The sequence below is a fragment of the Phacochoerus africanus genome, chromosome 15 (genome assembly GCF_016906955.1).
Source record: "Phacochoerus africanus isolate WHEZ1 chromosome 15, ROS_Pafr_v1, whole genome shotgun sequence".
NCBI lineage: Eukaryota > Metazoa > Chordata > Mammalia > Artiodactyla > Suidae > Phacochoerus > Phacochoerus africanus.
The window spans coordinates 108310855-108338400 of NC_062558.1; the positions used below are offsets into that span (position 1 = coordinate 108310855).

At 42.2% G+C, this 27546-nt stretch overlaps 2 protein-coding genes across 2 annotated transcripts in view; both read right to left on the bottom strand.

The window, feature by feature from the left end:
* Positions 1-14466, bottom strand: part of TM9SF3 (transmembrane 9 superfamily member 3) — a 67306-nt gene extending 52840 nt beyond the window's left edge. The window contains 3 exon segments of the mRNA XM_047759479.1: positions 4220-4333; positions 4336-4414; positions 14228-14466. Of these exon segments, the coding sequence (XP_047615435.1) occupies positions 4220-4333; positions 4336-4414; positions 14228-14323 (289 nt within the window). The 5' untranslated portion in view covers positions 14324-14466.
* Positions 14467-19428: 4962 nt separating this feature from the next.
* Positions 19429-27546, bottom strand: part of PIK3AP1 (phosphoinositide-3-kinase adaptor protein 1) — a 122647-nt gene continuing 114529 nt past the window's right edge. Inside the window, 1 exon segment of the mRNA XM_047761949.1 lies at positions 19429-22717. Coding sequence (XP_047617905.1) covers positions 22660-22717 — 58 coding nt within the window. The 3' untranslated portion in view covers positions 19429-22659.

Sequence of the window (27546 nt, forward strand, 5' to 3'; positions counted from 1 at the left end):
AGACAGTAAGAAAAACATTTCAACAAATTTTGGGGAAATGGAAAACAAATGGAAGATGGGAAATGACTAATAAGAGGGAGAAAGCCCTAACAGAAAAGACAGGACTGTTGTCACAAAACACAGGAGACACTTGGGACTTGGAGGCACCACAGATGTCGAAAGGTAGAGGACAGGTAGATGTGAGGCTGAACACATAGGGAAACTGCATACAAATACGTTTATAGAGGGGCTGGAGGCCCAGGCCCCCTCCTGCGCCTATCACGCGACGAGACAGATACCCTCTCCTTCCCTCCAGATGCACTTTCCCTTAGAGAACTTCAGCAGAGAGCCTCCAGAATCAGGAAGAGCAAAACAGTAGAATCCAGGGACTGGAAACATGGTCAGGGTTACCTTAAGTAAAAATCTTCAGGCTGAATGAAAGGAACTGCCACTCCCCAAGCCCTTTCCCCACCCACTGGCAATCAGGCTTTACCACCTAGAGGGAAGTACTACAGGGTGGTTAAAAGCTCAACTCTAGCACTAGGCCGCCTGGATTCAAAAATCCTCACTCTGCCACTTTCCATCTGTGAATCCTGAATAATTAATTAGCCTCTGGGCCCTAACTTCCTCATTTGAAAGACAGGTATAATATACTTCATAAACTTATTCAGAAAATAAAACAGGCAAGATTGAAAAGCATTGAGCCAGAACATGTAAGGCTCTCAGCAGCCCTTGCTTGGCATATCCCCATATCTGCAGTACTCTCAACTTGCCACTTGACTCTAGAGAAGTAGAAGAAATACTGATAAAATAATTGCATCCCTCTGTTAAGTTGGAATATTCGAGGAAGAGAAAATTCAAGGGAAGTTCAATAAAATAAATGGGAGGAAGGAATCCTCTAGAAGTCGTCAACTTGTCAACAATTAATCTCCTTCATTATATTGTAAGAATTCTCAAATGAGAGGGAAGAGAGTGGGTAGTGACCTCTCCTGCTTAGGAATTACTATTACAGAACATCTAATGATCATAATGAAACAACTGTCATAAAGAACAAGGAGGCACAAACCAGGTGCTAGACAATTTATTAAGAGCTCAATATGCCTTAATAGCTAAAGATGCAACAGGGAACAAGAATGCAACTGTCTTTGCCTCAGTGGAATTAACTAAACTACCCAGCTAGTATAGCAGCTTGAAGATAAATCAAATCCTATAGTCAATAAACTAATTTAATGGTTCATAAGTGCTAATACAAAATCAAGTTGCAAGTACAGACATACACTATGTGTTGTCTGTAATCATAATGATGACTATCTCTTGAATGTAAGTGATCTACATGCGTTATCTCATTTAAATCTGACAGCGATTTTGTCTAGTGGATATTATTTCCCGATTTCATAGATGGAAATGGAAAATGAGATCAAAGACGATGAATAATTTGTCCCTGACTACACAGGGAGGCAGAGGCAGAGCTGAGAGGTATCAAGTCTCTCTGACTCTTAATCACATGTTCTTTCTACTCTATAATGGCAAGACTCCGAAAAGTTACAGGGTAATGAATTCAGGTCTGGTTCAAAGATACCTAAGTCTGCCCTCCTTTTAACTTTCTCTAAATGTTCTCAATATAGGATTTGGTCTAGTAGTAGTATAAACGCTATTATGAAGGGGGAAAAAAGCTATGCATAAAATCTGAAAAGAGAGCAACTTACATTAGCCTTAAAAACTATCATTAGTTCCCTAGTTTATTTCATGAACTTCACTTTAGCCTGAGAGAATAAACTAGGGTAAAAAAAAAAAATTGTGCGTTTCTGTGTATGCACATATAAATGTGTATGTGTATATACACAGTTTTTTTCTAGTTTCGCAATATTTCCGAAATTTTACTTTTTTTATTTGAAGATGCCTTCAGAAGAAGCTTTAAAAGTCAAATACTTACAGGATAAAAGATATAAATGTAAGTATCTCTACAGTTTATGTAGGGGCAGAAGGTTCAAGTTTCCATGACAGTATTAATATCTGTGATACACCTTTGAGCCTCCCTAAGAGGAAATCAGATGACACAATCTCTGAGGTCATCTGACAAAATCCTACCTTTAAAATTCTATGATATGATAACCAGGAGACCTCATAAAACACTTTTTCAAAGCATGCTCAACTATCTCTGAACAAGGCAAGCAAGGAGCTACGACAGAAAGCAAAATCTACTCAGCATTTACTGTTTCATCTGGACCACTTAATGTGGCAGCTCCTTTAGCAGCATAGCCACGCTGGAGCGCAGAGCTAACAAGACTCCAAGGAACCACTAATTCTTAGGAGTAACACCTGGCCAGTTCTGATTCTTTTCATCTAAAGGTGTTTAATCTGAAAGGAAAATAAATCCCACTTTTATAGCCCATGAAAACCATTCCTTCCTATCTAAATAATCTTTCCATCTGAGCCTCAAGAAACTTATAAAAGAAGAGAGGTTAAGACAGCTGAATGAGAACTCTACTCTAGCAAATAAGAGTGAGGAGTTCAAAAAGTGATGAAATCGGTCCACAGAAGCAAGGTAGGACTTTTGTCGATTCTCTCCCTCTGGTTCCTTTTTAATAAACTAGCCATGTGTACTAAATACGGAGAAGGAAAGTGTGAATAACTGTAGTTCTGAGGTTCTCAAAGATCACATGTTCTAGTCGGTTTTCTCCTTATTTGTAATTAAATATTTAAATTACCTCATTAAAGTAAAACAAGCCTCAGGGCATGTTTTACAATAATTCATAAAGTTATAGACCATGCCACTGTGGTTTAAATTTAGAACTTAATTTTTTTTTTTTTGGCTTTTTGCCTTTTCTAGGGCCGCTTCCTGTGGCATATGAAGGTTCCCAGGCCAGGGGTCTAATTTGAGCTGTAGCCGTCAGCCTACGCCAGAGCCACAGCAACTCAGGATTCGAGCTGCATCTGCAACCTACACCACAGCTCATGGCAACGCCGGATCCTTAACCCACTGAGCCAGGCCAGGGATCGAACCTGCAACCTCATGGTTCCTAGTCGGATTCATTAACCACTGAGCCACAACGGGAACTTCTAGAGCTTAATTTTAAAATTAAGCCCCAAGGAATAATATAGGGGGAAAAAAGAATATAAAAATGTATAGCTACTTTCAACAACAGTAAGGAAAAAAATCCTAAAACAAGAATAAAATTTAGCAAATTAAAATTACACATTATCTTCAACAAAATATTATCTTTGAAATATTTCATTTCATATTCGCCTCCCAAAAGGCTAAAAGTATCAGAGGTCAGTTACTGTTTATTTTATACATGTAGACAATGAAGTCAAAACTGGAGTAAAAACTTTACTAAAATCAATACAGTAAAAGAAATAAGATTAAAATTTACAGCTTCCGATTATAAGATCCTTCCTCTATTAAAGAAAATCAAGACACCTAATCAAACATCCTGCAAAAATTCAGTTACTCAAGCTGTTGCTCTCCAGGTTAAAAATGTCTAAGCAGGAAATACACTCTCTTACAAATTTTACAGAGAAAAATAAAAAGTATAAACATATTCATAAACTGATAAAACAGTACCTGCATAATAAACAGATAAGGAGGATTCCCCCTCCCCCAGTTTTAACAAGTCTCTGACTTAAAATTTTAAACCACACCATCCTACAAGTATTGAGAGGATAAATCCACACAACAATGATAAATACACTGAGCCAATGGTACAAGCTTGAATTTGAGACTTTACACATAATTTTAAAATGTATCTATATACCATATTACATCTCTGCACCTCCAGAAATTACTTCATTAGAAATCTATGAAGGCTTTCCCCTGACCACATTATGACCAAAGGGTTTACTAGAAAACACTTTTCAGAAATAAATTTGTTAAGGAAATATAATTTAATTTACAATTATTTTATTATTTTATAAATATTCAAAATAAATCTTTGTCAGTTTCTAATACACTTTTCTAAACGTAATACATGTGGCTTAGAGATTAGAGTCTAGTTTGGAGTCTAGAGCAGCAGTTCTCAACCAAGGATGATCAGCAATGTTTGAAGAATTCTTTGGTTGTGAAACTAGAGAATGCTACTGGCATCTAGTGGATAGAGGTCAGAGACTCTGCTGAACATCCCACCATGGAAAGGACGCCCCCCGCAAAAGAATTATGTGGCCCCAATGTCAACAGTACGAAAACTGAAAAACCCTAGCCTGTATCTAACTTTTATCATAAAGAATATTAAGGTTTACATACCTTTGAATTTAATATCCAGACCACTAAATTCCAATTCAACTCCTTGAAGCGCTTCTCCCAGAGTTTCATGGTAATGACTGATACTTTTTTTTGACCCTACACAGAATGGAAGTGAAAGTACTTATATGTCTCTTGGCGATTATGGTAGGGACCAACAGTATTCATCCATAAGACAACTTCCTCTTTATCTTGATACTGAAACAAACAAACAGAAAAGCAAGTAAGAATATGTCTTTTTAAAAGAAATCTAATCCAAATTAAGGGAATATTTGTTATTTATTCTAAACAAAATGTACTGTCTCAGTTTGGGAAGCTATAAAAGAAAATACTGAAAACGTGTTCCAAAATGATGGTCAGGAGTTCTGCCATGGCTCAGTGGGTTAAGAACCTGACTAGTATCCATGAGGATGTGGGTTGGATCCCTGGCCTCGCTCAGTGGGTTAAGGACCCGGTGCTGCCATGAGCTATGGTGTAGGTTGCAGACTTAGCTCAGATCTGGCGTTGCTGTGGCTTGTGGCATAGACCAGCAGCTGCAGCTCTAATTCGACCCCCAGCCTGGGAACTTCCACACGCTGTAGGTTCGGCCCTTAAAAAAAAAAAAAAAAAAGGGATGATTGATGTCCACACATCAAAAATGAAATTCAGTGAATTTTAAAATTATATCTTCTGATTATAGTCTCAGGTAGTAGATTCACCTTTTCCAAACTATGTTCTACAAAAGATACTGTTTAAACAAAATCCAATAATCCATAAGAGTATGTTTATAATTAATATTTACACTATCAAATGGTAAACCTAGAACCAACATGATTCACCATACTAACATGGACAGGGCAGGAGGAATCAGAGTCAACAGCTCATCCAGAACCTGATGTTAATCACGAAAAAGTCCAAAAATCTAATGTTGCCAGCAAGCACAAACAAAATTTCATCTCTCCTCTTTTCCACAGCCATTGATGGAAATACTAGAGAAGAGATAAATGACTAAACAAGAGAAAGAGAAAGTCATACTATGAAATCTCTACAGGCTATTCAAGTCATCAGTCGATCTTTCCCTCTATCAGCCTGAAAGACAGGTACTGTATACAAATTTCTTTGAATAAAAAGTTTGGGCTTTACCCATCAGTGAATACTATATGTAGCTAAATCTGGAGTGTGGTCCAATGACTTTGGGTAGGTGACTGCATCTTTCCAGGGTCCAATTATAGGACCTGCTAAAGTCCTATAATTTCTAAGATCTCAAGTTTAAAATTCCAATGATTCTATGAAAAGCAACTACCTGAGTAATTTTAAAAATAGCAATCTTAAGCAGCAACATAAACTGAAGACAATGTAGGATGCAGCTTAAGTCAACTGATAAGAGAAGGCAAATCACTAAACGATTATTTACGGAGTGCCTACCCTGTGCCAATAATTACGTTTGTAACTGAGGATACACCTTTGAACAAGACACATTCCCTGCCTACGGAGCTCAGAGTCTAAAGGGAAAGATGGACACTGAACAAGCAATTACAATAAAGCAGGGTGCTATGGAGCATATAACAAAGGAAGCTATCCACCTGGCCCAACTCCAAACATGACCTCCAACCCTCCATCTAAAACTAATAAACATTGTCAACCAAAATCCAACATCTCCAGGAATTCCCTTATGATGCAGTGGGAATTGCAGCTTGGGTTGCTACCAAAGCACAAGCCCCGGAACTTCCATATGCCATGGGTGCGGCAAAACAAAAACAAAAACAAAAACAAAATCCAACATTTCCAAATCCAAACTCACCCCCACCCAACCCACCCCCCAAACTTTGTTTTTCTAATGGCACTAAACTCTCAGACATGGAGCTTCAAACCCCAAGTCCCTCTGCATTCCAAAAAACCATGACTTGTCTAACTCTTACCCAGAGCATCTGCCTCCTTTGATTCATGCCACCTCCATCCTAGGACTTAGATCTCACCTCACCTTCAAACATAATAAATGTTTCACTCTTCATAAGACATCATCCAAGTACCCTCACCAAGGAAAGAAGAAACTGCCTGATGTTTTGAATACGTGAGACATGTAACCAAGGATATTAGGTGTCAAGGCTATACAAATACATAAAATACGGTCTTTTCTTGTAAGTAGTTCACAACCCATGGTGGAACCAGACAAGTAAATGATTAAAAATGAAGAAATGAGTGTTACACTTAAGGTAATAAAGGGCTATTGCAGCAAGAATAAAAGAATGATTAATTCTGTTTTGGTAGAGAAGGGTCAGGGAGAATAACGATACAGAAAATCATCAGCTGTTTAAAGTGAATCCAGGGAAAGCATAGATAATCTTCATATATGAAAAAGCCAATAAAAGGTCTGAATGTGTCCATAGATTCCCCATTCATAACTGCTCTTGTCATTTTAGGGGGTTAACAAATATATGTAGGCTTCTAGCCAATGCTCAAGGTCACACCACACTAATCAATCAAGGAATCTCTTTCTGCATCAGTATAGATATAGATACAGATATAGCGTAAGAGTTCTCAAAACAGTTCTCTAAACCAATCACTATCCACTGAACAGAGCTGGTATTAGAACTGACATCTGTTCACAGAGTAGAAAGCTCTCTGCATAGGATCCTGTACGCAAAAAGTACTTAAATATGATGAAAAAACACTGAAGAAATGCTGAAATGTAAGACTCATTAGCAATTTAGTAAAAGAATTTTGAAATTCATGCATTGATTACAATAACATTCTTTTAGAGAAATAAGAGGAGGTAACCAAATGTATCCATTTAGGATTAGAACAGGAGAGAGAAGACCTATTCTTGTCATTAATCTTGATGAGAGTCTACAGAAATTTTATACATGTAACTTATAAATGAAAATAAATACTTTCTCTGTAAACCCTAATATTCATAATCCTTTAAAAATATAGACCAGGAGCTCCCATTGTGCCTCACTGGGTTAAGAACCGGTATAGGGTCTGAGGATTCAGGCTGTATCCCTGGCCTCGCTCAGTGGGTTAAGGATCCAGTGTTGCTGCAAGCTGCAGCGTAGGGCACAGATTCGAACCCTAACCGGGAAACCTCCCTATGCTGCAGGTGTGGCCATAAAAAAAAAAAAAAAAATTAGAGAGACCAAAAACTTGAACATAAATACTTGTTAAAACAGAGCATTTGTTTATTTTATGTAAACTGAAACACAGGACTAAAATAATTTAAGGGACACATTCTGAAGTCTCTCATTTTATTCATTCATGAAACCTAAATGGGGTGGTAGAGTTGTGATGACATGATGCAAACTGTACTACAACAAAACGTGTACCATTCTGTAGGAATGGTAGGAATCCTAGGATTCCTCCTGGAAAGAGGACTGAAATAGTAACTAGGAAAAAAAAAAAAATATATATATATATATAGATATGCAATATATACACAAACATTCACATGTGCACAAACACACACACACAGACAGTGGTTACGGTGACTATTAAGGTGAAAATGTTTCTTTTTTTTACGTTGCTCCTTATGCAGACCACAGTCAGATTTCATGAACTTAAAATGTTTACTTTTCATTATTGTCCCTTTTTTTTAATCATTATTGTTCTTGACTACCCCTGAGAATAAGTGTTCCCAAGACAAAGTCAAGAGGTTTGCTTTTTTTTTTTTCAAGAAAGAAAATGTGTCTTAAAATATCCCGAAATTAGAAAACACTAAAAGGAAGACCTCGCACAACTTTTTAAAGAGGAAAATCTTTCCTTTCCTTTAGCTGCAGGGAGAGGCCCTGGGCTTTCAACTCTATGTGAAAACAGCAACAGGTTAGGCTCTTTCCTCCACCCTTGGCCAAAAGGCTAATCTAATTTGCTTTCAAAAACATTCCAGGACGGCCTAGCAAGCTCTTTTTAAATACTTTCCTCGGAAAAACTCTTGAGTTGCCAATGACAAAAGATGGAGTTTTTATTAACTCACTGCAGAGAGTAATCAGAAGGGGAGAGAGAGTCAAGAACAGCAGTGGCTCAAGGGACCCCTGGGCACGGGGGCCACGCCTTCCACGAGGCCTCCCTGGGCAGCAACCAAAGGACAGGAGGCCAATTCAGATCACCTGCAGTCTTCACCTCACCGTTCCTTTCATTGTCCCGCTCTCAGAAGTTTTACTGTTATCCTCAACTTCTGTGCTGGCCACCCTACAGCCAAAATGGCTTCGAATGTTGTCTTCCTTTCCTCTCCTGCTTCGCCTTGTTCCTTTCATCACACCCCCAGGTCTATAATGCCCTCCCTGTACCCACCTAGTCAATTTCTACTTATCTTGAGACCTGCCCGAATCCTCCTCTCTCGAACCCCCCAATCCTCAGGTAAAGCTTTAACTGACCAACCCCTAAAAGGCACATGCTGCCCATCTTTTGTGATCGTGTTATCAGCTAGCACTTAACATAAGCACATACCAAGTGCCGAGCATAGCTCTTACGGTCTCCACATAAACATTTAATCCCTCAAAACTTTCTAAATCCTATTATTTTCCCCATTTTACAGATTCAAACAAACTAAAAAGAGATGTTAATCTGCCCAAGATTTTTCTAGCTAATTACTATCATGTTTACAAGTTTAGGACTACGCTTTTGCTAATCCCTAGTCAGCTTCATTAACCGAAGAGCAAAAGCTAAGTGAAGAAAACACGGGAAAAGTACAGTTGCACAAAGCACCTAAGCAAGTGAATACTGAACGACTTTTCCATTTGAGCCTTTAATCTGTCCTAAGAAAAACCCTTCCTAAGAAGCCACCTGTGTTTAATCTCAAAAGGAATGAACTTTATTCTCAAGTCACCAATGTTGAGTCTCTCATTTATTTTTCTTTTTTCTTTTTTGTCTTTTTCTAGGGCCGCACTCACGGCATATGGAGGTTCCCAGGCTAGGGGGTCTAATTTAAGCTGTAGCCGCCGGCCTACGCCAGAGCCACAGTAACACGGGATCCGAGCCACGTCTGCAACCTACACCACAGTTCACAGCAACGCCAGATCCTTAACCCACTGAGCAAGGCCAGGGATCGAACCCACAACCTCATGGTTCCTAGTCGGATTCGTTAACCACTGCACCACGACGGGAACTCCGAGTCTCTCATTTAAATACTGTTTACATGCTGGGAAAGTATAGGTACAGAAGTTTCCCTCCTTGATAGAGACCATAAGCTATTTTTTCTCAGGAGGGACACTGCAAGCTATAATGTCACTGATGTAGTCATGTACAATCTGAATAAAGAAATCAGAATTTATATAGACAGGCAAGGGACTGAAACTCAGAATAAGCACCCAAATGCCATCATTTTTATGGGATGAGGGAAAAGATATGTATTTACTTTAAAATGCAAATCTGAGAAAGCAAAATCCAGTTCTGAAAATGTTTCAGAAATCATCATTTCAATGCCTTTTAATTATTTAAAACATACACATCAAAACTCTAATACAAATGAATTAGAAGTGTATTTTCTGGATAGTCTCCTGAGATAACTCCTCTCTCAAAATAGCATTGTACCTAAATAAACTTTTAGTCTACCACGGATAGAGTACAGCTGAAAATAGGACAATGAATTATGGCACTTCCTAAAACTAGATCTATATTAAAGCACTCACAGATTCACTTGGAGTAAACAGTTTATTCTCTTCATAAATCTTCAAATATGTTTTTAAGAGTTCCTATACTTCCAACAGAGACAAAGCATTTGCCTAAAAGATTTCTGCAATCACCCAGTAGTGTGATAATGCTTACGGGAGAGGCTGAGAGCAGGCTCTCCTAGGCACAGATAGGGTCATTCCAACATTACCTACCAGAGGTACAATGGGCCACAAAGAAATGGGATTTTAACCTAGGAGGTCCCTAAGTCACAACAGGCACCCCCAAGACTGCATCTTAAATGAACATGGTCTGGGTGTGTTCACTGCTTTAAGCAATAGAGTTTCATGCTTCCAACATTGCACAGTCTTATCCCTAGTAGCTTCCTAATTACTCAAGTCACTCAAGTACTGATAAAATAACACGTGTGCCAAGCACAGAGCCTAGTATGGAACAGACCCAGAAAAAAAAAAATTGACTTTGTGATCTTGAAGAAACACAACGCAGAAGAATTCAAGGCTCTGGTGCAAACCATAAAATGCTATTAAGATTTCTGTGCTCTTGATTACTCATTTTTTTTTGGTGCTGACATTTTTTCATAGTATTACTATGGAAATTGTATATACAAGACAGGCAGAAAAACAAGGACTAGAAATCAAGTAGCTCAGATTCCTTTTGTGGCCCTAGACCAGTCGCTGGGCCTTTCAGGCGTTTCGGAAAATGAATGTGTTGAACTCAAAGGTCTCAAGTGCTTCCATTTTAAAATTCTATGATTCTCAATTTGCAATCTTTTTAATGTAGCCCTTTGGAATTTCAGAAGACATGATAATCTAACTCTAGATATTTCCAAGAGCTCTGAGTTTCAGAAAACAAAATAAGCATAAGCCATACCCTATAAATATCACTCACTCTCAAATCACTTATTAAGAAACTGTCTTTCATGAAAGTGAGTTTTGTTTTGTGTTGCTTTTTAGGGCCAAACACATAGCTTATGGAAGTTCCCAGGCTAGGGGTCAAATCGGAGCTACAGCTACCAGCCTCCGCCACAGCCACAGTCACAGCAACTCGGGATCCAAGCCTCATCTGTGACCTACAACAGCTCAGGGCAATGCTGGATCTTTAACCCACTGATTGAGGCCAGGGATCGAACCTGCATCCTCACAGTTGCTAGGGGGATTCGTTTCCACTGAGCCACAGTGGGCACTCCTCAAGAAAGTATTCTTTAAGTTTTCTTTAAAAGAGTACGTTCTATAATTCATACATGAATCAACTTTTAAAAACTACAAGGAACTCATCTGTATATATTCTACGAGTGCATCTACTCTCGAAGTCAGCAACACATTTCCTTCTCATTATTCTTCAGAGAATATTAAGAGCTTTAGATAAATAAGCATATAAAAAAATGCTGCATGAGTCAAATGGTCAGCTGAACCCTAATTCAGTAGGTAAAGTAAGAGAAATCAGGGCTTTGTGGAACTGCATAAAGTAGTTAGTTGCCCCTTCTTAGGACCAGCTACATAATTTGCGGGACCCAGCACAAAATAAAAAAAAGTAGGACTCCTTGTTCAAAAAGTATTAAGAATTTCAGGACGGTGACAGCAGAGGATTAAACCATGCACAGTCTCTACGTGCCTGCACCCATTAAGTGACTGCATGGGTCACAGGCCCCTTAAGTCAGCCTTGTCCCTCTTTAATACCAACCCAAACACATTCTCAGCAACAACCCACTATGGAGCTAGACTTACTAAAACATTTCTTTTAAGCACTTAAAAATACTATCAATACAGAGAATTAATTAAATACCAAATGTTTTACTGGCCATTTTGGGAGAAAAGGCATATTCTATGAGTACAGAAGGGTATTAATTCAGTTGGCCTGAGTTCAAATCCTACCTCTACCTGTACCGGTTGTGTGGCCTCAGGCAAGTAACTTCTTTGGCATCCGTTTCCTCAACTATTAAAAGGACCTAATATCACCCACATCACAAGATTATCAATATATGTTTAAAATAAAATACACATAAAGTACTTAGAAGAGTGCCTACCACATATTGCTATAAAAGCCCTATTAATTATTATGTCTATCTGAAAACTGTCCTCACAGAAAGTAAACTAAAGAGCAACTTTAACTTCTGAAGATGGTTCTCTAATTAATAATCCAGTTCCACGAGTATTTATCAAACACTCAGCAACCTTCCCTCAGCAATTTTTCCCTGCCTTCAGTATCACTGTTTCTTCTTGGTGGAAAAAAAATTCACTTGACTATAGCCATTGCACTATTATCATCTGCTTGAGGTGAATCCTCGTTTTCAAGAAACTTAAGTAAAATATTTTGGCTAATAGCCAAAAAATATATGCATGCCATTTAAAATTTTTTAGTTATATCTTAATGCTATTCTTCCTATTTTTAAAATAGGTGTTAATAACAGTAACCAAGTGAGAGCAATTCAAATGTAAATATGAACAAAATAAAATGGATTCTAAATTTTTTCTGTCCAGCAGTTTCGTCCTATAGACCATATACCTCAAAAACCTTTTATCAAATCGTTTATATTCAATTTCTGGCTTTAGACATTTAAATGTTCCTGGCAACAAAATTTCAATGAAATTGGTGTTTATAATTTAAATCTGTAAATTAATCTAAGACCTTTTTATTCACCTCCAATTTGTGAAATTTTAATGTGTATTTTCCCTATTTATAACCGTTTATATAAAACACATGATAAAAAAGTAAAACACAACTCTTCAGCTTATATGACTGTATGGTGGAACCATACTGTCTCTCAAGACAGTACTGAGTTTTACCGGGTAACTTTCCCTGAGTGTTCAAAATTTGGAAAAATATTAGGAATCACTGATTAAAAGGATGCTCATCGGAAATGAACACTTCTTAAAATCTGAGACAAGTTACCCGAAGGAAGAAACAATAGGAAAGTATTTTTAAACTGTTTAACCTGTGAACAAAATTATCTTCAGGTGAAAAGTCACAAATACAGCACGAAAACATGTCACCGACTCGGGACTGTGCTCCGTTAAAAAATGTACAGGTGCGAAGTTTCTGGCTGTGATTGAAGGTCACAGCAAACCAAACGTTTAGAACTTTTTTTTGTCTTTTGTCGTTGTTGTTGCTATTTCTTGGGCCGCTCCCGCGGCATATGGAGGTTCCCAGGCTAGGGGTTGAATCGGAGCTGTAGCCACCGGCCTACGCCAGAGCCACAGCCACGCGGGATCCGAGCCGCGTCTGCAACCTACACCACAGCTCAAGGCAACGCCGGATCGTTAACCCACTGAGCAAGGGCAGGGACCGAACCCGCAACCTCATGGTTCCTAGTCGGATTCGTTAACCACTGCGCCACGACGGGAACTCCCGTTTAGAACTTTTATTAGCTAAAATATGAGCTTCGCTAACCTAGGAACTAGAGAAAAGAAGTCTGATTGCTTCATTTCCTCACTTGTCAGGAATGACAGAAGACTTTCAGATTTAGTACTACACAACCTCTTATGCAAAATAATATCATTAATGAGTTAAGGTCTAAAACACACAACTACTCACAAGCAATCTCTAAGTTACACGATTTTACTGCCCTGCTCGGCGCTACCATTCAGATAACCACTGAGTTACATCCCTAAGTGAAAGGCACTAGAAGAGTCATTAACATCTAAAAGCGTTGACGTGGAAAATGCCAATTAAATAAACAGCCAAGCAATTTTAGGCCAAATGCAAAACGGGCTGCTCCTAGCCAGACCAGAACACCGAGAAACTCAAGACCCCGTCACTCAGAAGCCGCCTGATTAGAGACCACTGGGATGGGAGCCTGGCCTAGGGGCCAGAAGAGGGTGAAGAAAAAGTCACAAGAAAAGGCCTCGCAGGGGGGTACGTGTGGTGGAGTGCCTGTACGCGTGTAGTGTTCTTCACCCCAAGTTTATCAAGGCTGATCCCACGCCAGGGTTTTAATCCGGCTTGGGGAAGAAGGGAAAATAAAGGCGGTGAGGACCATAACGTGGATATTTCCTGGTTAGTGTATGACGGGTAATACGTGGTGCATCCATCTTCCGCCGCGTCGTAGCCCCCAGCAGCCCGAGCGCAGCTCCACCAGCCCCGAGCCTGGCTGCCTGCGGCCCGGTGAGCACCGACCCTCAGACCCCGCATCTTTCCCGGCTCCCAGGAACCTCAGACACAGGGGTGCGGCGCCATTTAGGTCCGGGTCGGGGAAGGAGGCCCAGGCGTTCAGGGAGCAGAGTCCCGTCCCGGGAGCTCACGGAAATGCCTCCTCCCAGCTCCCGGGGTTCCTGCTCCGCCAGGCCCAACCGGAAGGCGCCCCCGGGAGGCCTCGGGGCTCGGCCCCGGCCGCCGGGGACTCCAGGCCGCGCCGAGCCTGCCAGGGCGGCGGTGCAGGCGGAGGCTGCCGCGCCGGCCGGGGGCGCTTCTCACCGTGTGCTCGTGCTCGTCCGCCCGGGCCCTGGGCAGCAGCAGCAGCAACAGCGCGGCGGCCGCCGCCACGCCGGGAGCGCCCGGCAGCGGCCTCATCCTCCGCACTCCCACCGGCCCGGCGCCGGCCCACCGACTCCTCCTCCGCCGCCGCCGCCGCCGCCGCCTCCGCCGCGGCCGATTCGCATCCACGGGGCGCGGACAGACACACGGGGCCCGGGCCCAGCCGCTGGCTCCTCCGCGCCGCCGCCGTCACCGCCCGCTCCGGAGCCTCCCCCGCCCCCTGGCGCCTCCCTGCCTCTTCCTCTGACTCAGCCACGTCATCCCGCCACCCCGGCACACGCCGGAAGTGCCTCGCGACGCCGGGCTGCAACCGCCGCCGGCCGCCCCGCCCGGGAGGCGTGAGCCTGCGGCCGCTGAGGACCGCGTGAGGGCTCGAGTGAAGGTCCGAGTGGCTCGCCCGCCGGTTCCCCCCCATCCTCCGGTTCGGTAGCCGCGACGCTCACCCTCGGCCCTGGCCTGGCCCCGTTAGCGGGGGCCTGGCCCGTCTCGTAAGGCCGAAGCCGCTTCCTTCGGAGTTGGGCGACCTCGGTCAAAACGCTTAACTCTTCCTGTCCTCGTTTTTCCTAGGCCGCGAAGTGGGGTAATGGGCCGATCTGCTGCCTCTCGCTTCGGCGTTCAGATCAAATAACCCTTACAGGCGCTCGGCTCCCGCTGGGAATGGATCACCAGCTCTGTAGTCATCAGGAAGGGAGTTGTTTTGTCTTTCTGCCTTTTCCAGGGCCACTCCCGCGGCATATGGAGGTTCCCAGGCTAGGGGTCTAATTTGAGCTGTGGCCGCCGGCCTATGCCAGGGCCACAGCAACACCAGATCCGAGACGCCTCTGCAACCTACCCCACAGCTCACGGCTGGATCCAAGGCCGGAGCAAGGCCAGGGATCGAACCCGCAACTCATGGTTCCTAGTTGGATTCGTTAACCACTGTGCCATGATGGGAACTCCAGGAAGGGAGATTTTTAAACTGGTATCAGGTTGGAGAGTGTCTTAAAGTCACCGAATATTTATTGAACCCCTACTATTAGGTTTTGAAATTCTTGTTGATTTATTTATTGTTTTTGGGTTTCCCGTCCATAAATAGAAATACCTCCTAGAACTAAGCATCTCTCCTAAGAAGAGATCCTGTTCACTGTGCCTAGAACAGTGCCAAGCCCATAGTGGGAACTCAAAAGATATCTGTCCAATAAATACTTGAATATGGCACCACCATATACACAGTTCTGTAAGCCAAAAATCTGAAACTTGTGGTAGTCAGATTGTCTCTATCTCTCAGCCATCAGCAGTCAACAAGTTCTAGCATTTGTTATGTTAGAAATGTCTCAAGAATGTATTTTTCCTCTTACTCCTCTGCCAATAACAGCCGATCTTCTACTCCTCACTATGTGTTGGAGCAGACGCCTAACAGAATCCCTGCCACCAAACTTCCTTCCCTGTTTATCCTCCTCACAGGTGCAGAGTGATCTTTCTAAAAAGAAACCTGATTATATCTCTCTCTTATTTAAAACACTCCTTGAATATTGTTTAAAGACACCCAAGGAATCACATTCACATCTAAGATTTTCCTTCGCCGGGCACTATTCTTTTTTTTTTTTTTTAAGGGCTGCATCAGCATCAAGAAGCTAGGGATCAAATCCACCACTGGCATACACCACAGCTACACCAGATCCTCGCCACGGCTGCGACCTACACCGTACGTAGCTCAAGGCAATGCGGGATCCTTAACCCGGTGAGCGAGGCCAAGGATGGAACCCCCATCCTCATGGATACTAGTCAGGTTTGAACCACAAAGGGAATCCTGGCCCGGGAACTGAGCATTTTATATGTATTGACTCAATCCTTAATACAACAGGCACTATGAGTATGTTCATTTCACAGATATGATAACTGAAGCACAGAGGGATTAAGGGGTTACTGAAGGATCTGGTCCAAGCATCTGGTTCCAGAATCAGTCTTTCTTTCTACTAACGGACTACCATCCATTCAGTCATTTTAAGAAATAAATAGACTTGTACCTACTGGTATGGAATGGTAGCCAAGATATAATTTTAAGTGAAAAAAAAAAAACTGGAAAATATAGAGTATAATTCCATTTTCAGTGACATTAGTTTCCCATAGAAAACAATCCAAAAGATTAGGATCCAAAATGTTAATAGCAAATATTTGGACTTTTTTTTTTTACAATGAAAATGTGCTACATGTGTAATCAGAAAAATAAAAAGTTCCTTGCTACTTTGCAGTTAGCATGCAGCTGCAAAGTCAGATCCCAGTTTATCTCCTCAACTTCACCTCTCACCTCTATGCTCAGGCTACATCCCTATGTTTACACTGGGTTCTTTTATGCCTCTGTGCCTTTTTTTTTTTTTTGTCTTTTAGGGCTGCACTCTCAGCATATGGAGGTTCCCAGGCTAGCGGTTGAATCAGAGCTGTAGCCGCTGGTCTATGACAGCCCAGCAATGCCAGATCTGAGCCGCGTCTGCGACCTCCACCACAGCTCATGGCAACGCTGGATCCTTAACCCACTGAGCAAGGCCAGGGATGGAACCTGCGGCCTCATGGATACTAGTCAGATTCGTTTCCAGTGAGCCACGATGGGAACTCCCATGTGCCTTTGTTCTTGATGTTCTTTTTGTCCGGAATGGAAATGAATGGACAATCTTTATTTACTTGTTCTCTAGGCCTAAATGAATTGCAATTTCTTCAGTGAAACCTTTCATGACACCCTTAGGAAGTTGAGCATCCTTTCTTCAGGATTCCAGTTGCATTTATGCAGTAATTACGTTGTCCCATTTCCTCTACTACATTCTAAACTTTTTTGATGGCAAGCCCTATCATTTGTTTATATGTGTCCCAGATGCTGGGATATTGCTTATCACATCATAGATGTTCGATAACTATTTGCTGAATGAAGACATTCATAAGTGAAAAGTCAAATAGCATAGAAGGATTTAAAGAACACTTTCTAGATAGTCTCAAAGACATCATAAGGCAGTCCATGATTAATTGCTGAATGAATCATACACCAGTAATTGCAAGAGAAATCAGAGGAGGCGCATCTCATACATCTTTGTATATTCCCCAGAGCCCCTAGCAAACTGACTTGCTCATAGTGGAAGCTCAGTAAATGCTCTGTGAATGAACAATCACAGTTTTTGAATCAAGTGATGATGGGCAATTGAAGAACAAGCAGTGTAAGTGCTGAATTAAGATGGATGGAGTAGTTTTTTGCTTAGACATCCAACACCAGCCTCCACAGATTTGAGGCAGTAAGCATTTGCTAGGTGATGTCAGGAGCACTAGGTTGGCGATTGCTTTGAGGTGGGGAGGACATAAGAAAAAGTGTAAAGTATTCGTTTGGGGAGTGTAGACTTAAAACAAGAAAACTTTGTAACCAAGACAGAGAACAGGCATAACTGTACAAAAAAAGAGCTACCAACTGTGCAAAATGTTTGACAGCAATAAGAGCCATGCACAAGAAGAGAAGAGCAGACCCTCTTTTGATGGAGTATTTGGGAAAGTTTAAGGGAGGGAAGAGCATGTAGGGCCAAATGAGCATCTACTATGTGCCAGGGAATCCAGTAGGTACTAAGAAATGATGATAAAGGGCTTTAGATGATAAAAGTCCAATAACAGTAGGCTTAGAATAGGAGATAAAGTAACTGATTAGAGGAAAAGGAATATGGTTTCAAAGATTCTTAGAGCCTGATGACCCCAGGCTCAAGAATAGGACTCGGGGCTACCATCAAAATCAGGGTTGTTCTGCCAGACTATGGAGCGAAAAACATTGATATATCTTATTTCATCCATTTCTTCGTGTAGGTTAATGACCTTATTTCCTGACACCAACAAAGGTTGAGGGGGAAAATGCCAGTGAAAGGAAAACCCTCCCAAATGGATGTTATATCTTCTTTTTCATAGTAGTTCCAATAAAAAACTCAATTGGTTAAAGAGTTTATAACCAGTAACTGATCCAGAAAACTAAATTTAAATCTTTTATTCTTACTCTTTTTTTTTTGTCTTTTGTCTTTTTAGAGCCGCAGCCACGGCATATGGAGGTTCCCAGGCTAGGGGTCTAGTCAGAGCTACAGCTGTCGGCCTACACCTCAGCCACAGCAACGCCAGACCTAAGCCGAATCTTCGACCTACACCACAGCTCACAGCCACGCGAGGTCCTTAGGCCACTGAGCAAGGCTAGGGATCAAACCCACAACCTCATGGTTCCTAGTCAGGTTCACTTCTGCTGCACCACAACGGGAACTCCTAAATCTTTTATTCTTATTCTTGATAAACATGATCATCAAAAGTCCTCATCTATAGATGACAACATATCTTCTGATTTCCATCCTCTGCTACCTTTTCTTTGAAATTCTATTCCTTCTACTTTGTTATGTGTGTCTTGCTGGAATGAACAGCCCTTCTATTGCTATTTACCACCTTCTACCTCCTGCTTCTCTGTCTAGCTGAAGTGTTCTAGATAGTGAAGAACTTTATAATTGTTCTGCATTCTTTCTTTAGGAACCAGTCACTTAAAACATCTGCTTCTTAGACTGAAGAGCAACTAAAGCTATTAATTTTTTCGTACAGTTCTCATTCTCACGCATTTTTTTTTTTAAACTGATCTAACAATGATACAGAGCAAGGAACATAATAAGATCCCTTGCCAATTAGGAACTCCAGTAAGGTTGTCTCCCTCCTTCTTCAGATTGAGGGATTCCCCACCCCTTGCCTTAGCCCCAAACTTAGAGTTGAAAGTGTCTGGGTTATTACTAAACACAAAACACTTCACTTCATAGATGATGAACAGTCAAGTTAGGTGAACTCAGCAAGTCAGTAGCAGACCAAAATAAAATCCGGGTTTCCTGACTTCTAAGCCATTGTTCTCTTCCTACATTGTGCTAACTCTTACTGCATAGCTAGTAAGATGTTTTCTCTTATGTTGTGGGTTAAATGGGTTTTGGTGGGCTAGCCTGGGAACCTACTATTTATTACAGTTTCTATGAGAAAACGAATTCTAAGTTGTGCCTCAGAATTCAGAACACATCTTTCAACCTCCTACTCACCCTCTCACTGCTCTGGGGACGTAATATCAGGCTGGCCATCAGGAATGAATGAGGAAGGGCATTTTATATTCTTAATAACGCACTTGGAAATGAATAGAACACCATTTATTTATTAAACCAAAGCGAATATTTATACAGGCAGATTCCTCAAAACTGAGGATTGATTTTTAGGACGAATCTTCTGGTTGCCCAAATTAGCTACGTGTCTTTGTTAGAAATAAATCTGTTACTAATGCTTTCTCAGCCAACCAGCAGCAAAACCACACACTATTCTTTGAAGACAAGCACAGAAAACCAACTTACTTCCTGGGGCGTGTGGGAGAGGGATCTAAAAATCCCTGCCATTGAGGTGCTATTGGATGGACAAAGATCTCTCTTTTTTCAATAACAAAGCAAGACAAAGGTGGGGGGGAGAGGGTAACTTAGCTTGACTCGTAAAAATATTCATTGAAGTCATTTACATACTATTGCTTTGCCTAATTATGGCAAAGCATTAGGGATTAGTCACATCATTAGATATGTCAAATTAAATTATTTGATTGCAACACAAACCTGCTTATAGTCTCTCAGCATTTGTACTTTCTTGCTCATATAGTTGAGTTATCTGCTCACAGGTGTTAATATAAGATGAAGGAAGAGTGCTGGCCTAGGAGCTGGAAGACAGTGGAGCTTGTAGAGTTAGAGGCAAAGACAATGGCAATGAATATGACCAATAACTTCATTGTCTATTGAGCCAGTTTGCAAAATCTCAGGGAAGGTTGATGGGGGCAGAGCTGTCTCCTGAGGCATCATATAAAGAACTTTTTAACAGTCTCTTTGGACGCCTAGCTACAATTTAGTTTCTGATTCTCATTGTATTGAAATCTGTGGTTTTGTTACATAATGGATTCCTTAAAATGTATATAAAAGTTGAATAAATTTACATTATAATGGGTGGTTCTGTTTCTAGAGAATGAAAAATTTCAGCCCATCATTAGAGATATTCTTTGATAACATGATCACAGTGTTTCATCCACATTTTTAATCTTTTTCCTTTACTTTTATAAGCAACCAGTCATTTTGGATGTTCAATGAACATTGGGTGAGGATTTAAGACTCGCTTTTTTTTTTTTTTTTTGGTCTTTTAGGGCCACACCTGCGGCATACGGAGGTTCCCAGGCTCGGGGTCAAATTGGAGCTGTAGCCGCCAGCCTACACCACAGCCACAGCAATGCCAGATCTGAGCCGCGTCTGCAACCTACACCACAGCTCACGGCAACACCGGATACAACCCACTGAGCAAGGCCAGGGATCGAACCTGTGTCCTCATGGATGCTAGTCAGATTCATTTCCACTGAGCCACAATGACAGGAACTCCAAGACTTGCCATTTTTGACTTGGCCCTCCTGATCATTTCCATCCGTGTCTCAAATGTGTCACATTTATGAAACCCAAGTATCTCATGAGTACTTTCAATTTGATATTTTCCACTTATTTTCATATAAGAATAAAAATGCAATAAAATATTCCAATATTGCACAAACGGTGACATGTATACAAAGAGGTAACACCATTGACTAGTAGTAGATTTTGTCATGTTATTGATAAATGCTTGTTAATCAAAGAATGTTTTAAAAAGGATCTAAATTTGGCATCCAAAAAGAGGCTTAGAGGTATTGAATATTTTTTAAGTATAGCTTCTTATCAAAATCACATGTGCTTAACATAGAGACTGTCTATAAGTAACAGGAAGGATAATCATACCAATCGCATATTTCTCCTTTTCTCTCACATTAACCTATTTCTCCCAAATAGGTGACAGGAAGAGTAAAGGAACCAGAGCAAAATGGCTATGATGTGCCACATCCTTTGCATAAATACTCTCTTAATGGCCATGGCCAATAGTGTATTTTATGTCAAACAAACAACAACAAACAAACAAACGAACAAAAACACAGAAAAACAAACCCCCAAGACTCCAGAAGCTATTAACTTCACTAAGTCCCTATTTGCTGGGCTGAGAGATGCAAGTGGAAAAAGAACCATTAATCATTAGAAAAGGACCTAATAAAACTGTACTTAAATGGATCTTCGATAGTATGGCTTTTCTATATTTGTGTGGGATGGAGAATAATTGCATGGAGAATCACCAGATTTCTAATCATTTTTAAAAAATAGGTCTGATACTAATCTTATTGTATGTTTAAGCATCAAATTAAGGACCTGTGCTTTGAAAGTAGATTTATGTGCTAGGGACTCAAAATGAATGATATATTTAATCTTCCCATTCTCTGCACGGATTTCCCAAGTCAGGAGTAATATCAGGTGTACAAGGCAATAGATAACTACTTCTATTTCAGGTTCTTCCTTCTTCTGACGATTCAGCAGAGGAAAAGCCAAGGGTTCTCCTCTCTCCTGTGGCCAGAATGAAGATCTATAACATCTGGAGAGCAGTAAGTGGGCTCCTTGGTACCCCAAGCTTCTGGTCCTCAACCATTTTTCAGATGTTCCTTGGTAGCATCACTGTTTTGAAGGCACACTGGATTATCCATGCCCCGTATACTTGACAGTCTCATACCTGGGAGCCATGGAAGGAAACTTTTGGAAGGCCAGGACTCAGTCACTGACCAAACTTCTACATCTGGGCATTTCTTGAGGGAGAGAGCTTGGCTATTTGGAGACAGAAAGTGTGGTGACTTGACAGGTCCTAATTCTAGACACACCTCTTCCTGTAACAAACTGAGTGCTCGGTACCAGACTTTTGTGAAGCCTTGGATTTGCCTTCTATATAAGAGGAGTTAGGACTAGTCCCTCTCTAAAGTCTTTTTGAGTTTGCTGTATGTGACCAGCCCAGGCATTTTTAAACACCCTCCTGAATCTACAGAAAAGCTGAAGAATCATTTAAAAATTAGGACATATCTTACTTGAATACTGTTAAGTCTTAAGTCACAACCACTTCTAGACTAGCATATAACTATGGCCTAATACAAGTGCATTTCAGTAAAATCACTTGGAAAGTACATTTCTGACCAATCTTTTCAGGTTTCTGACATGCCAAATTAGAGTTAAGTATTCCAAGTAAGTCTTCATCCTCTTGGCAAACAAGAATAGGGCAGTTTACTTGATGACGGTGAATGAAGTCTCTAGGTTTTCACTTCTTTGTGCCTTAATAATATCTTCTTCAAGGAAAGCCCAAACCAGCAGGGCCACAACAACATCAGCAGTCAGAGTGGGTCTTAAGGTCAGCAGTCATGCCATAATGCTCAACACCAAGACATCATGAACAGGCTAAAAAACCGCACGTCTCAAAGTCCTGAAGTAGGCAGGTTTTCAGAGGTGGAATCAGCGACCTCTGGGTGGAACAGGTGGAGGAGGATGGAAGGTTTCCCTGACTGGAGGCCTGAAATGAAAGATAAAGCAATTATTTTAAGGCAAATTTGAGTAACTAGTTATAAGGCATCCATGATTTGTTGCAAACCTGGTATACTCTGCGAAGGACATGTGCTTCAGTCCCCTCAGCAGCATATGTGCTAGGCTGTGGCTCGCAATCCTAGCTGCACATGAAAATCACCAGTGGAGCTCTGAAAAATACCAATTTCCAGGCTCCATCCCAGACCTATTCCATCATAATCTCTGGAGGAAGGGGCTCAAACATCACAACTTTTAAAGAATGTCCCCCCTTCAACCGGCTGTATTAATCATGTCTTTTATTTTCTGAGGCTTTGATATCTGGGTCCTCGCTGATCCCGGGAGGTAAGCGAATTCCTAGAGATGTCAAACACCCTGTGGTGAGCACACCTTTCATATACAAACTAGCCAATCCAGAGCCCATTCTCCAACCACCTCCCTTAGGGTTTTCACATCCAGGGGCCACTATCCACCTGCCCTCATCACCCCAGGACCAGGTGCCAGACAACTAAAGACAGCCCCGTTCCCCAGAGCCTGCTGAAATTATTCAAACGAGCCAATCCTAAATCTGCCTGGCCTGCCTCACTTGTCCCTTCCTGCAGGAACCACACCAAAGGCTCTTGCCTGTGTTTCTTCCCTCCCTGCCCTTTCTCCTAACTCAACCTGGTGCTTCTCTGTGTGCCCCATCCCAGCATAAATGGGCCACCCTCGACTTGGGATCTATGAGTATAACAAACTCTCTGTGCAATGGCAGCCATCTCCTGATGTGTTAACCTTGCCATACCTAAATAATAATAAAACCCATATTTTAAAACTCTCGTGTTTCAAATATGCAGCCAGGCAGGAGAAACAGTGTTGTAGAGAGATCCCTTGAAAGACGACTTAAGAATTTCTGCAGTTTGCTTCTTACAGCTACTTCCACCTGGGATCACTAAGTACCTTGTCCCAACTCCACGTCTGCTTTCCTAGAAGTTCCGTAGTTTTGATGGTTTTTGAACAGTCCTAAATGACACTCCAGGTAGACTTGGGTGAGTGTATTTACAGAAAGGTCCAATGATTGCAGATGGTATTTCCACGTGTGTGCTGTAAAACCAATATTTAATTCCCTTGGAAGCAAGTCAATAAGTCAAGAAAGAGAGCTTTGTCAGATGCTGTAATTGAACTGTGCTACCCTGGAATTGCATGCTTGAGGATTGAATGAATCAATGAATAAATATTTACTAAATATCTCTTGAATGCAAGTTTTGTGTAGATCAAGGAAATGACAAAAGAGCTGGGAAAAGACAGGCTATCCTAGGAACCGGAGAGGGAGACGGAAGTCGAGAAAAATAACAAGAGACATCCTCAGGAGGTCCTGCTGTGGTCCCTGGGAGTAGATGGTTGTGCAGTTGTCTCTTTATCCAGAGAAACTAATGGACAGTCTCCTTTCGTCTCCCCTACCTGCCATGAACCTTGGGCTTAAAGGAGAAAGTCGGGTGATACCGCTTACCACCTGATTAAGCTTAGGCTTCCTTCCTTCCTCTCAACAAATGTTTATCTACTATTCATCTACTCCTGGGTGTGGGGTATAACAGCAAGTAAAATGGGTGTGGATCCCACCCTCAGGTGGTGAGAATGTGATGGATGAGACAGACGATAGGGAAAATCAGGACCCTGCACTGCAGGGGACGGACGTTCAGAGCCTATGAGAACACGCAGCCAAGGCACACCTCAAAGACAAGTTCAGAACCTGGTTCTCATCTGCCAAGCCCAGGAAAAGACACCTACACTGGACTGTTGTACAAGGCTTGGAGATGAGAGTTGGAAAGTGAAGAGCAGGGTTCCTGGCTGGGAGTAGGCACTCAGGAGGAAAAGCTAATAATTTTATTAATATGGGCAAAGATCTATTCTCAGATCCTTTCCCCTGCATGTGCTATGAGCCTCTTCCATCACAAAGAGAGTCATGGCTCCCTCCTGGCCCCTCTTCCTCTGCTGCCCTCCTCTGCAGATGGCATGGGTCTACAGGCAAACTATCCCCACATTTCATTCTGATGAACAACCCAGCTAAGGATTGAAAGCCTCACCTCAGGAAAATGGATTTGTGATTATAGACGTATCAGAACCATGGAAATAAAGGTATTAAATCAGAATCAAGGGTGATTGGTGGAGACACAGTCTCTCTAGGACACTGGGAACCTGGAGGTGGAGGCAGGATTGTCCAGTTCAGAGACAACTGGCCTTTGGCCACTTTCCCCTCCTGTTGAGGATGAGGTCTTACTGATGATAAGCTGCGTTCAAGAACCCAGCAATCCTAAGGTTGGTTAACATTCTCTTAAAGCAGGTCTGTTATTTATTTAGATGGTATGCTATTGTATGGTCAGAATGTTTTTGAGTTTCCCTATTAGTAAATAGCCTCAGGCCCAAGTTCCCTTGCTCTCTGACGGCTCTGGCCCCTTCTAGGGACTCCATAAATCTCTCTACAAGTCAGCATCTAAGGGATTGACCCTTGGTCCTCCAGGAGGCCTTCAGAAGTATGTTCTGATTTGGCAGTCCCTAGGCTATGCCTTAAAGGGAAGCGCATAGATTGTTCCTGATTGGCAAATCACCAGTAAATGGCAAAATATATACAAAAAACACCGGGGCGATGTCTCAGCGAGATTTTGGCTTTTTTTCTCTACTGGCAGGACTTTACTTGTGAAGAGTATGACATGGTCAGCTGCTCACTCTATAGGGACTGATACCCTGCAAGGGAAAGGCCATACAAAAATGTAAAGCATCTCCGGTTCTTGTCACCATCTGCCTTCCCTAACTTTGAAGAATATTGGGAACTTACAACAGCTACGATTGTGAAGCTTCTTTCCACTAATCTGTAACCTACCTGCCCTGTGGTATGTGACCTGATGGTTAGCTGTCAACCCAATCTATCTATCCACCCACTCATTCACTTGAATGATAAATATTTGCCAAGTTCCTAGTATGAGCCAATTACTAAGTTAACTCCACACTGTGCCGCAGAGAGTAGAGAAAAAAATTTTTAAATCAAAAACAATCTCTATTCTGAGAGTTCCCTGGTGGCCCAGTGGTTAAGGATCTGGTGTTGTCACTCCTGTGGCGCAGGTTCGATCCTTGACCTGGGAACTTCCACATGGTATGGATGCGGCCAAAAAAAAATCTCTATTCGTATGAGGTTCACCATCTACTTGAAGAGACAGATACATATGCAAAGAGCCATAATGTGCAGTGAATTATAAGAGAGGTATGTGGGGAACCACAAGAAGGAATATCAGGGAAGGCGTCACAGAAGAGGTGGTGTTTGGACTGAGTCCTAAAGGATGCCTAGGAATTTGCAAGGGAGGAGGAAGACAGCCAAAGGAGCCAAGGAGCTCCAGGCCAAAGGAGCAGACTGAGTAAAGAGGGCACACAATGGCACGGCTCACTGGAAATGCCAAGGAGGGAGACATCAGCGCACGCAGGAGCGGGGTGGGGCCCAGGGGCCACAGCACGCTAAAAAATACAGAACTATACTTAAGACTTTTATGCCAGAAGTGACATCATCAGCTATTTCTGTTCTAGAAAGTCACTCTGGTTTCAGTGTGGAGGAGGGACTGAGTGGAGGCAGGGAGGTAAACGGGGCCTACGTGATGAACTTAGGCACTGGCAGATGGAAAGGAGGGGGAGGCTCTGAGAGCTGAAAGGGCGACAGAATGAACAGAGCCTGCGGAGCCGCAAGGGAGGCAGGGATGGAGGGTGACTTCTGGGTGAGGGGCTTGGGGAAGACAGAGAACAGGTGCCAGGTCTCAGGCTGGGAAATCATGAGAAGGAAGTGTGGGGCAGAGGACGGCAGGTGGGAAGATGAGTTCAGTGTTGCACAGGCTGTGTCTTGAGATCTCCCAGGGACATCTGGTAAGTCCCCCGTGAACAGTAGGAAATGGAAAGCCAGGGGAGAGATGGAGCTGGAGATCTGGAGTCTTTCTGGCAATTCAAGCCCTGGGGACAGCACGCAGAGTGAGGAGAGGAAGGGACCAGAACTGGAGAGAGTGATGAGCGGATGGAGACTGCGCCCACTATTGCTGATTGGGGCGGGGACACGGTGTTCAGGAGAACACGACTGGGGAAGAGCTGCTAATACCCAGACTTGGAGGTGGAATGGAGATCACCCAGGTCAGCCTCCCCTTCTCTCTGTCAGTGGGTCAAGCATTCAGGAAAGAGGCCCATTTTATTCTTCACTCAATCATCTCTGCATTTTATTATGAAAATTACATGCACACTTACAAAACAGTTGCATGTTTGCCAATCATCACACCCAAAATGCACCCAAACCCCAGATTCTATCCATTACAGACCTCTTTGCAAACACCTCTTCTTTAGCAAAATATGTTTTCCTCCTCTTCTCTGGCCATCTGTTTTTTTGGCTGCACCCATGGCATGTAGAAGTTCCCTGGGCCAGGGGTTGAACCTGCACAAGAGCAGCAACCAGAGCCACAGCAGGGACAATGCCAGATCTTTAACCTGCTGAGCCACCAGGTAACTCCTCTCTCCCCACCTTTATCACAAACATGCTTCCAGTCTCCTCCAAACAATTCATCTGCCATCTCCCTTTACACATTACATGAATCCCAGGTTCTAGTCTTTAATTTCTGGAACCTGTTTTCCTGGTTGGTCTCTTTCCTGTTGACAAAATTCCAGAGTCTTTGTAGCTCTAGACTGGCATTCTTTTAAATCTTGAGATGATTAGGTAACTGCCTCCAAAGCCTTTACCTTCAGGAATAAAAGGTCTGAGATCTTGGATCTCCTCCCATGACACCTAGACCTCCTTGGACAGGCGTCACAAAATGATGAAAA